General features: G+C 51.1%; 1 protein-coding gene across 2 annotated transcripts in view; it reads left to right on the top strand.

The window, feature by feature from the left end:
- U2AF1 (U2 small nuclear RNA auxiliary factor 1) overlaps window positions 1-1,945 on the top strand; it is a 14,243-nt gene extending 12,298 nt beyond the window's left edge. For both annotated transcript variants that reach the window (XM_012659988.1, XM_012659989.1), the window contains exons 6-8: window positions 33-166; window positions 262-354; window positions 1,652-1,945. In XM_012659988.1, the coding sequence (XP_012515442.1) occupies window positions 33-166; window positions 262-354; window positions 1,652-1,802 (378 nt within the window). In that variant the 3' untranslated portion in view covers window positions 1,803-1,945. The remainder of the gene's footprint in view (window positions 1-32; window positions 167-261; window positions 355-1,651) is intronic.
- Window positions 1,946-11,862: the final 9,917 nt, after the last annotated feature.

Below are 11,862 nucleotides of genomic sequence, written 5' to 3'. Positions count from 1 at the left end.
GGCGCCAAGCCATTTTTGTTTTCTCTCTTCAGTTTCGCCGTGAAGAAGACGCAGAAAAGGCTGTGATTGACTTGAATAACCGTTGGTTTAACGGACAGCCGATCCATGCTGAGCTCTCGCCCGTGACTGACTTCAGAGAAGCCTGCTGCCGCCAGTATGAGATGGGGTGAGTGGGGCAGACTGACACAGCCGCCTCCATGGCGACTGAGCACAGCCCGGGGTTGTGTGTGCACGAGGTAATATGCTGTTTCTGACCCACAGAGAGTGTACACGAGGCGGCTTCTGTAACTTCATGCATTTGAAGCCCATTTCCAGAGAACTGCGGCGTGAGCTATATGGGCGCCGGCGCAAGAAGTGAGTATTCCCATGTGGCCATTGTAATGCTTGATGGCTTTTTTGCCCTTAAGAAATCAAAAAATGGCGTAGGTGTCATTTCTGTTTAAAAAGTGCTGCTTAGAACTTAGTACATATTTTAAAATATAAAAGTGTACACTTTGGATAAAAATATTTTCCTGCACACAAAGAACAGTTTCATCATCTGCTTCTCCAGTAGAGCTCAAACCTTGGTACTTAAGCAAGGCAGTGGTTAAATGGTAACCACTGAAATGAAGTTGGTGAAGAATTGAGTGTGTGGTAGTTTATTCTCCCAGATAGATACTGTAACTTCCTTTAAATACTGCATGTGCCCATTGGGGTTTCTGTTGATTTGGGAACGGATTAGTGGTGCCTTCCCTTCCAAACACTGGCAGTACGGCCGGGCGAGGTGGGTCACGCCCGTAATCCTAGCACTCTGGGAGGCCGAGGCGGGTGGCAGGATCGCTTGAGCTCAGGAGTTTGAGAGCGGCCTGAGCAAGACCCCGTCTCTACAAAAAAATAGAAAAATTGGCGGTGTGTAGTGGCATGTGTCTGTAGTCCCAGCTACTCAGGAGGCTAAGGCAGGAGGATCGCTTGAGCCCAAGGGTTGAGGTTGCAGTGAGCTGTGATGATGCCACCAAACTCTAGCCAGGGTGAGAGAGCAAGACTGTGTCAAAAAAACCAACACTGGCAGAATTGGGCACAGTCATGTGTGTCTGGTCTGGCATTTAAATGCTCAACCATCATGTCACAGAGCAGAGAAGATCACGATGTTGGAGTATGGGTTGTGCTTCCTAATTAGATTGAGTTCTGATCCTAGAGGGGTTCTCATCCCTCTCCCATTAAACAGACATTATTGGTGATTCTGTCTTATTGTCAACAAAAAGATACAGAAGAAAACCCTGCTTTCCCCATCCCAAAAATGGGCCTAGTGGACACTGTAGCTAATGAGCACCCGTGGGGAGGGCTTGGGTGGCAGGGCACCTGGCGTCTGTCAGGTGAGGGTTGAGGGTAATGTCTGTCCAGTTCATGTTTTGTCAGGATTCCCCATGATCACGTGAGTTGGTTTAGAAGACGTAGAGGATGGAAGATGTCATACATATTCAATTATAAAATGTATAATTTTTTTCCTGAAACTTTAGTATCTGAAATTACAGTTATGGCTTGCAATTTAGTTGGCAGCATTTTGTTCTTCATTAGTGCCATCAGTTTGATGAGGTTTTGTGGTTTACAGTGTTGGTAATTGTGGTTTTATTTTGTACTGATGCTACAATTTCCTTGTTTTCCTTGGTTGCAGGCATAGATCGAGGTCCCGGTCCCGGGAGCGTCGTTCTCGGTCTAGAGACCGTGGTCGTGGTGGTGGTGGTGGCGGCGGCGGTGGTGGCGGTGGGGGACGGGAGCGGGACAGGAGGCGATCTCGAGACCGTGAAAGATCTGGGCGATTCTGAGCCGAGCCATTTTTACCTTATGTCTGCTAGAAAGTGTTGTAGTTGATTGACCAAACCAGTTCATAATGGGAATTTTTTTTAAAAAACAACAAAAAAAAAACCACAAAGATGGGTTTCTGAATAAAATTTGTAGTGATACAGTATTCTTGGTGTGACTTATTTCTTGTGGAGATTTCTTTATTTTGAATTTCTTTTCCTTTATAAACCTGCCAGTTATCAGTCCTCAAGGTAAAGATTAATATCCATCTGTGACTTTGAGTATAATGAAATGCTATTGTTTAAACTTGCAGTATGAAATTAAAACACCAGGTAAAGGAAAATTCATATGGGAAAAAGATCTCTTTCTTGTTTTCTACATATTACTGAGGAATTGCTGTTGGAGTCTCTTTCCTTACTAGTTAATAAATAAGTGCTTAGGTGTAACTCCTTTTAATATACAATGTTTCTTACCTGTGAGTTTTCTAGTTTCCCTTCAAGAGCTACGGTGCATCCTGAAACACGAGTGGTAAGTCACACGCAGACGTGCTCAGCGCGGCAGGTTCAGAGCCAGCGTGCTCTTTTCGGGTTGCATCGCTGACGGCCGGCCCCCTAAACCACGCTCGATGGCACACGAGGAGCCCCGCAGTCAGATCTGCCTTTCTTTAAACCTTTCTGTCTGCTGTTGCTTCCCCATAGCTACTTCTGTTAATGACTTGGGTGGTCTGTGTGCTGGTGGCATAATGCATGACAGCCAGCTGTTGACTTTTCGGTGTATGTCCCACGCCTCCGTGCTGGGGGCCGCGTGTTTCATATCCAGAACCAACATGGTTCCAAGTGACGATATGAAGTCATTACTGGGTGCTCATGTGTCTCATCCTGACGAACCTCCAAGCTCTGGGTGAGAACCGTGGTTTTCTACTGCCCTGCCCTAGTGCACAGGCGCTGCTGCCCCCTGCTCGGAGTGGGAGCTCCGTGAGTGTTGGAAATGCTGTTGTCGGTCCAGGAGAAACAGCTCTTTGCCGTAACTGCACACTTAACGTCTGGAAGGAAATGCTGCTTGGCCACTATGTTTCATGAAAGTTTTTATGTGACTCTGTGGACTCAACGTTGGTTTTGTTCAGGTTTGGGCTGCTAAAATTAAGTTGGTTTTTTATGATGGTGGGTAGATAATTTTGGATGGAAGTGGCAGTTTTTAGTGAGGTAGGTAGTTTCCTTAAAATCTTGAACTCACTGTACCTTCAAAAGTCAGTACAAATACTTCATTTCTTCTACCTTTAGTTTGGTCACAATTGTGGCCATTTATTGTGGCCACTCAGTCTGAAGGAGGGAAGGTGGCAAAAATTGCACTTTGTATTTAACATTGATTAGAATCGGCTTTTCCTCTGAAAGTCTTTAAAATGTGAACAGAAGTGCCATAAAAATGTCTTCAAAGTTTGCAGTGAGATGAGCTTACAAAGTAAAGCTTTCCTGCCCTCCGCCCTCGGTGCCCCCGTGCAGGTCTGAAGCAGGAAGTTGAGGCAGGCTTGTCCCAGAGGTGTCCCCTGTCTAGGTGTGCTTGGATCGCAGCTGGTGAACAGCCCAGTGAAATAGCCCTGGAGTCTGCCAATGGCAAAGGAACAGCTTTTACGTAGGTCCTAGGTCCAAGCGGATTTTTGTAACAAGGAAGAATACAAAACCCGCTTGACATAATTTTGTAATGAATTCAGGCTCAAATACCATTGTAAATTGGTTTTCTCCTGAATACTACGTGATGTATGTGAAGATGTAACACCAAATGATGAGCAGCTGCAGAAATAAACGAGTATCGGCACGTTTAATTCAACAGTTGTGTTGAATTATCTCAACTTTTTGCTACTTTGCAGCTTTTTTTTTTTTTGCTTGTTTGGTCAGTAGGCCTGTGTTCACTGTACATGTGTATGTAGTAGATAATCATTTTAAATACTTCTATTAAAACGTTGATTGATGGGGTTGCCGTTGCCCTGCTAATTGGGGGAAATTCACTACCTTGAACTGCAAGTGGGGAAGGGATTGGCCATCAGAAGTGGTGGCTCACGACCGTAATCCTAGCAGTCTGGGAGGCTGCGGTGGGAGGATTGCTTGAGGTCAGGAGTTCGAGACCAGCCTTAGCAAGAGTGGGACCCCATCTCTACTAAAAATAGAAAAATTAGCCAGCCCTGGTGATGCCTATAGTCCCAGCTACTCAGGAGGCTGAGCCAGGAGGATCGCTTGAGCCCAGGACTTTGAGGTTGCAGTGAACTACGATGACGCCATTGTACTCTACCTGGGGCGACACAGCGAGACTGTCAAAAAAAAAAAAGTCTCAAAGCATAGAAATCAGAATGGTATTAGAAACTCTTCTAGGTCCTTTGTAATGGAAAGTAGCACTTTGGGTCTTGCACTAAAATGTCACATTGGACTTGATTGTCTAGCTAGTCTGGAGGCCGAGGTGGGAGGATCGCTTGAGCCCAGGAGTGCAAGACCAGCCTGGGCAACATAGCGAGACCTCATGGAAGAATAAAGAGGTAAAAAGGACTTGATTGCATCTGGCCCCAAGAAAGCTTCCCTTTGTTTAGTCTGGTAATTCCCAGATAGATTTCACAATCTATGTAAGTTTCCCCAAAGAAACGTGATTAATATGATTTTCCAATTTTTAATTTGCCAAGTGGGACTTTTTAACTCGTTCTCATCAAATGTCACCATCATTTCCTGAAACAGCATTGTACTTCTTTCCTGTCAGCCAGCATGAAGATCCTGGTGTTGCCATAGGCCGCCACCCCACCCGTGTCACCCGTATTAGGAACAAGCCGTCCCCAGTCTCACTTCTGCCAGGGCTTTTGATGCCAAGATTCACATCTCTGACCTGGGGTGGAAGAAGGCAAAAGTGGGTGAGTTCCCACTCTGTGGCCGCGTGGTGTCAGGGGAACGTCGGCCGCTCTCTGAAGCCTTGGATCTGCCCCGCCTGTGTCAACGAGCACATGGTACAAAGTGGCAAAGAGGCTTTCAAGTCCAGGTGCGGCTGCAGCCCTGCGGGGCGCCCACACCACCCAACTCCAGACAGGTCTGTGCAGTGCCTCTGGCAAGCCCCGGACACCGTGGCCAGGGCTCACACTGGCGAAGTCTCCCGTCCATCTGCACCAAGCTGCGGAACAAGCTTGTGACTGGGGCCCCGTGCCGGCCAAGTTCAGGTGCCCTGGCCGCCGGAAGATGCACCGCTCAAGGAAGTGGGGCTTTACCAAGTTTAACGCGGATGGATTTGGAGGCATGGTGGCTGAGAAGCGGCTCATCCCAGATGGCTGTGAGGGCACACGCAGCCCCAATCATGGTCCCCTGGACAAGGGGCGGGCCTGTGCTGGTGAGGGTTTGCACTCTGTTGCTCCTCCTCACGCCCAATACATCCTGCTTCCTGTCCACAAAGAACAGCACTTTAATTTTTCATTGGGAAATACTTAAACATACATAAAAGTAGAGAATGTTGCAATGAAGCCCTGACGCTTTGGCCCTGCACACCAAAGTCTGCATCCCTACCATGAGGACGCGCTTGGAGGGAAGGACAGCCTCGAGTAAGTCCAGCCTTAGGGCCAGCTGCCTGCGGCGCCACCTCCTCATATGTCCTTGGCTCTGGGGGTTTAGCAGCCACAGCAGGCTGGCACCAGTATGTGCCTGCCACATGCCAGCACCTGGCCGTTCCCGCTGGCACCGCAGGGCGGAGTGAGAGGGGCCGCTGCCTCCAGAAGTGGGGCTCCCTTAGTTCAGACCAGCACCGTGGGAGGGACCTTGGGAGACTCTGGAAGTAGCAAAACTGGATGGTGGCCGTGGGGGCGTAAAGTTTGGATTCAGTCAAAAGGCCGAACTCAAGGATCTAGAAGGCCACATGTGGCCCCCCAAAAAGCTGCAAGTGATAGACAATCTCAGAACTACTTTCAACAGCAAGACGTGTTGGCACCTATACATAGAAGAGCCCGGTGGCATCATGACCACCTGACCCCACCTGGCTCGGTGGCTTGCTCTGCTGAGCTCTGGGCTCTGCCCTCAGTGGGATTTCACATCACATGGGGCCAACAGCAAGGTATCGGTGGCAGGCCACCACCACGAAGAGCAAATGCGCGTGCCCAGCGTCTTGTGTCTCACTGGCAAGTTGGCACTACTTACTTTTCTGATCAGAAAAAAAGGACAACTTGCAAGTTTTTCCCCTGAAATGTGTGTGATACTGATAAAACCTCACCAAAATGGCCCACAAAACCACAAGGGAGTTCCAATTCCGAATATGGATGCAAAAACCCTACGTCCAATATTGGCAAACAGAATCTAGCAGCATACTAAAGTAACTATGTCACTAGTAGGTGGGACTTGTTTTAAGAATTCAGGGATGAATTAGATCAAATATTCAATCTGTTCTAAGTTTTCTTAGGAGACTCCTAATTATGCTTGTGTTGTGTCTCTTAGCTGGCTTCCACGTTTGTGGTATTTTCAAGGAGATGCATGATGCGTACAGACGCAAAGTACCCAAAACCTAAGTCTGGTTTAAGGACACTTACACAGTGATCATCTGGTAAGGCCATCCCAAGGCAAGAAGTAGCACGTTGCCAGCATCTCAGGTGAGAAAAATTAGCTGGGCGTCTTGGCACAAACTTGTAGTCCCAGCTACTCAGGAGGCTGAGGTCGGAGAATCACTTGAGCCCAGAGTTGGAGGCTGCAGTGAGCTGTGATGATGCCGCTGCACTCCAGCCGGGTGACAGAGGGAGACCCTGTCTTTAAATAAATGGAATCATGTATTATTTTGTTTGGCTCAGCTTGTCTGCAACATTCAACTACGTTGGACACAGCTGGCTTGAAATCTGCAGCTGGAGGCACATGGATTTGGTGAGCAAAGAACAAAGCAGTTAAGAAGGGTGCTGGCGCCACTGACCAGTGGAAGAGCAAAGGACTCTGAAAAGGGAGGAGGCGCCTCCAGGCAGTTGGAACAGGGCAGGCCAAGTCTCTGAGGTCGGAACAAGCTTGATGGGCCATCAGGACAGGCTAGCACCAGGTCCTGCTGTGGAGACAGCCCTCAAATCTTGGGGCTCCTTTCCCGCCCAGGGCCCTGCAGCTCAGAGCGGTCTGTCTGCGCTGGGGGGCCGGGCCACAGTCGCCAGCCCGAGGGCAGGGGGAGGGAGAAACCTCTCACAATGGATCAGCACCTTTCGTGCTGCTGGCCACGCGCACATCTCTCGCTGAAGCACCTGTTCAAGTCTTTTGTCTATTTTAAAAAATGAGTAGTTTGCCCTTTTCTTATTTATTTCTAGGAGTTCTTTATGCAGTCTGGAGATGAGCGTTGTTGGTGAGTTGCAAATGTCTTCTCCCAGTCTGTGGCTTTTCCCTCTCTTAATGGTATCTCGAAGAACACAAGTTCTCAGAACTTAATCTAGTCCAGTTATCAATCTCTCTTTTGCAGATGGTGCTTTCTGTGGGAGGCGCTTTTACTCCCCAAGTTCCTGCCGGTATTCTGTGTTTGCCATAGCTTTATCGTGTCACCTTTCACACGTGGCTCTGTGATTTAGTTCTGATCATTTTGTGTGGATGGCGTGAGATTAATTTTTTTCTACATGGAAATCCAGTTGCTACAGCAACATTTATAGTAAAAGCAGCCACCTTTCCCTGCTGAATTGCCAGGGTACCTTCGTGGTAAACTGAGTGGCCATAGGCACCTGGGCCCATTTCTGGACTCTCCGTTGTCCCGTGGGTCTTTTGCATGTCCCTGTGCCTAGGATATACCGCGAAGGAACGAGGGCCGATAGCATTTGCTGGTAGGTCGGGTGTGGACTCGGAGAGGGGATTCAAGGCGCCTCCAGCGGTTTTAACCTTGGTAGACTTTTTTGCCTTTATCAACTTTATTATTGTTAAAGCTGATTAGAGAACATGAATCTAGGTTTCAGGGCCCACAGAACGTGTAGTACCACTCCATCCATGGTGTGACCTCAGGACGGCCCCTCCGGGGGGTCACCATGGGCCCGCAGACCGCGCGCAGTCACCAGGATGGCTGCCCTGTGCCAGCCTGGGAAGGGGCAGGAGGGGAGGACGTCTCCAGGGCTCGCACCTTTGCAGCAGACCAGCGTCCTGTCGTCCGGGATTTGCACAGGTCAGTGCCAGAGCCCCGTCATCACACAGACCAGGCACACCTCATCCCCAGGAAAGAGGAGGGAGGGGGAAGGAGGGTGGATGTTGTCCCCTCGTGGGAACGCAATACCGTGCCCCAGTATTCCTCGGCACTGTCCCTCAGCCCACTGGGCTTGAGCCGGCAGCTTCCCAGGGCGGGCTGGGAGGGGCTGTCCTCCTTGTCCCTACAGCCGCTTCCCCACTGCCTCCCTCTGGTCCTTGGAGGCTCCCCTGGCTCCACAGACAGACGGTGGCTTCTGCCCCAGGAAATGTGTGAGCAGGTGAGAGCCACGTGGGTTAACTGGAGAGCCACCTGCAGCCGCGCTGGCACGCCACTCCCTCCACCCCCCTCGCTGGTGAGGCTGGGCCCCGTCCAGAGAGGCTCCTGAGTGGCTTTGCAGGAGACCACAGGGGAGCATTGGCAGTAATCCAAAGCAGCCAAGTCTGGAAAATACTGCCCCCCTCCCACTGTCAAGTTCCTAAGAGAAAACATGGTCCAAAGCTGAAATCGCCTTCCCCACTTTAATGTTCACAGAAATTGAAGTTCAAGGTCTTTTCTTTCCACCATGTTACGTAAAGGAACCTTCTCAACCAAACAACCCTGAGACCGAAACCAGGTGGCCGTCTTCCCTGGCCTTCTTCCAGGGGCAGTAGGACAGTTGCTGCTAGACCATGTGGCCCTTTCAGGAGAGACCAGGGCTCAGGGGTCTATCGGACCAGCAAGTGAGGCGACCACTCAGTGTTAGCCTGTCCCCGACTGGTACCCACTGGATGGACCCAGTCAGACGGTGCATAGTGGCTCTGAGGGAGGGGCGCTGTCCCAAACAGGGGCCCTCATCTCGGACGTACTGCAGTCTCGCTCAGAAGACGCCTGCATATCCCAGTGCACTTGGCTCGCTCGTGGCTGTTGCATCCTTGCAGAGAACGTTCAAACCAGACGCAGCAAACCTTAGACGCACAAAATGCCCACCTGCAGCTGCCTGGTGGACAAATATTCAGGGACCTACTTCAAGTCCTGGAAATCGCACGTCTTTTTTCTTTTTATAAGCTGAATCATAAGGTCAAAAAATATGAAACATCAGCAGTTTCATGCGATTCAAACTAACGTGTCCCAAGCTTGGGTTGGGTTGGGCTTCTGGGTCTGGCCCTTTCTCTGCCCCCTGCTCCTGAGGACCCGGGAAAGTCACCCCACCCCCGAACCACTGCCCTCTTCTGTAAGGTGAGGACTGGCCGGTGCCTGCCCCGCAGCTGTCGCGGGGCTTCGTCAGCTCCCACAGGCAGAGCGCTCAGCGCACGGCCTGCCCACTGCAGCGAGGGCGTGAAGGCCAGTGCTGGTGTTAGTAGGGACGGGCCTGGCAAATGAAGGCAGGACTTAGGGTGGGGCCGACAAGCAGAGAGTAGGCAGGAATCTGACAGGCCTGTCGGGCAGAGAAGCACTGGGAGATGGTGCAAAAAGTAGTGCAAAAGTCATACTCGGAACATGACCACACATGCTGGACATGGTGAAGCGGACGTAAGAAAGAGACGTCCCACGCTCCTGGACCAGAAGACGTACCTGAGTCAAAAAGAACAGAACACTTCGGAATAAATGTAACCAGTGAAGGGCAGGGCTTGCACACTGAAAATCACAAAACATTGCTGCAAAAAATTAAAGACCTAAATGAATGGAAAGACATTCTGTGCTCTCGGATTGGCAGATTTAAAGTCGTTAAGGCGGCAATACTGCCCCAGGCGATCCACAGGCACAGAGCGATCCGTCACAGTCCTATAGCCCCTTTGCAGAAACAGAAAAGCTGGCCTAAAATTTCATATGGAATTACGAGGGATGCCGAAAAAACAGACAATCTTACAAGAGAACAAAGTTGAGGGACTCGCATGTGCTGATTCCAGAACTCATCACAAAGCTACAGTGATCACGACAGGTGCTGTGCAGGGAATCCCCATCTCACGTCCATGCGCCGTGGATGGGAGTTGGACTCTCTCACCAGCCGGGCTCAGCCACCGACACGGTTCCAGTCCTCCTCCCGCCGTTCCTCGGGGTGGTCGGTCCACACACCTGCCTCGCACCACCGCCTCCCGGGACCCCTCCCCACCTCCTGGGGGACAGCTGGAGACAGCCTGCTTGACTCCCACAGACCCCACGCCCCGCAGGGACTGTGCCGATCTGCCACCGTGACCCCTCAGTCCCAGGTGACCACAGAGCTTTACATTTGTTTACATTTCTCTCTCGAATCGCACCATGAACGGTCTGTGTTTGTATCCAAAGTTTTGATAAATTTTAACTTTTAATAATAGATTGGTATGTATTTTATGGTAGTAAATGATAAAATAGAGTAGCACCTACGTATATTTTATGCATGAGGGTCAACTGTTCTGGCAAACTCTGAACAGGGCTGTTGATTAGATCATCATTTTGTGCCACTGTTAATTTCCTGACTTTATTAACAGTTGTATTGTGATTGCAGAATATAATTCTTCGTGTTTAGGAAATACTGAAGTATTTAGGGGTAAGGGGGCATCGTGTCTGTGACTTGCTCTCCACAACTCAGAGAAACCAGACAGATGGACACACACATTGGTTCATATACCACGTGTGTGCGCGCGCGCGTAAAGACAGAGACAGAGAAAGGAAGCAAATGTAAAATTTAACACTTGGAAACTCTGGAGGAGGGACTCAGGGAATTCTTTGTGTGGTTCTCAACACTTTTCTGACAGTCTGGAATCATGTCAAAATTTTTAAAAACTAAAAAACAACTTGTGCTGCTGTAACACGCTACCAAAACTCGAACGGGGGAGTGACACCAATCTATCATCTTGGACTTCTGTGAGCTGGGAGCGCGGGCCTCTGTGAAGGCTCCAGGGAGGGTCCTTCCTGTCCTGCCCTTGTCCCAAGGCTGCCGCAGTCCCAGGCCATTCCGGTCCACGCCAGCTTAACTCCAGTCTCTGCTCCATCTTCACCAGCCTTTTCGCAGACCGTGTGCAAACTTCTCCTTTCTTACAAGGTTGAACTGGATTAAACATCCCCTCCCCACACATACACCTGACCCGCCTGGCTGCTTTTAACCTGATGGTGTCCTCAAAGCCCCTGCTTCCAAGCAAGGTCCCATTCGCAGGTCCAGGGGTGAGCAGATGCTAACATTTGGGAAACCGGGAGAAGGGTGCCTGTGAATCCTTGGTACTGTTCTTGCCACTTTTATGACAGTCCGAAATTATGCCAGGCGTAAAAGAATACATTTCAGAGCACATTCAAAATCCCCTAGCCGGAAACCCTTCAGTGGCTGAAATCCAGACCAGGCCTTGGTCTACAGTCCTCGGGCCCACGGTTCCTGGTTCCTGGTTCCTGGTTCCTGCCCCGGGCCTGCTCCTGCCCCGCCCCCGGCGCGTGCAGCGGTGGTTTTCCACCCGGAACGTTCCTGCCCCAGAGCGAGATGTGGCTCCTGGGGGGTCAGCTGCAGGCCACCTGGCCACCTGTCCAGACAGACTCCTGGTCTGATCCCAACTGACCCAGCTCTGGCTCCAGCTCCCAGTCCTGCCCATCTTCCTAGCACTTGTCATCGGCGGAGATTTCCTTACGAGGTGTGTCTCGTTCTCCCCAAGTGTAGGGGGACAGCGACCCTGAGTCTGAGCCACGCTCACGGTGGCAGCCGGAGCTCACAGGCCTCAGTCCAAACCGGGGCGCCCGGTCGCCCCGCGGGCTGGGATGTCCAATGTCGCATTGACCGGTGTCTGGAATGCCATCACTCGCAGCCTCCTGGTGCCCCAGGGCCTTGTGACACGGCCTGCTGCGACACTGCAGGCAGCGGGACAACGCCCGGTGGACGGCCGCACGTGGGCCGGGGCCTCCCGACGGCAAGGAGTGCAGGGTGGGGGACAGCGAGCCCGCCCCGCCCCCACGGCGCCCCGCCCGCGAGCTGCGCCCGTCTCAGGGCCGCGCGTTTCCACCCGCCGG

Source organism: Propithecus coquereli, unplaced genomic scaffold, assembly GCF_000956105.1.
Source record: "Propithecus coquereli isolate 6110/MARCELLA unplaced genomic scaffold, Pcoq_1.0 Scaffold644, whole genome shotgun sequence".
NCBI classification, from domain to species: domain Eukaryota; kingdom Metazoa; phylum Chordata; class Mammalia; order Primates; family Indriidae; genus Propithecus; species Propithecus coquereli.
The sequence above is the reverse complement of the archived record's forward strand: the minus strand, read 5'-3'. Positions and strand labels throughout refer to the sequence as shown.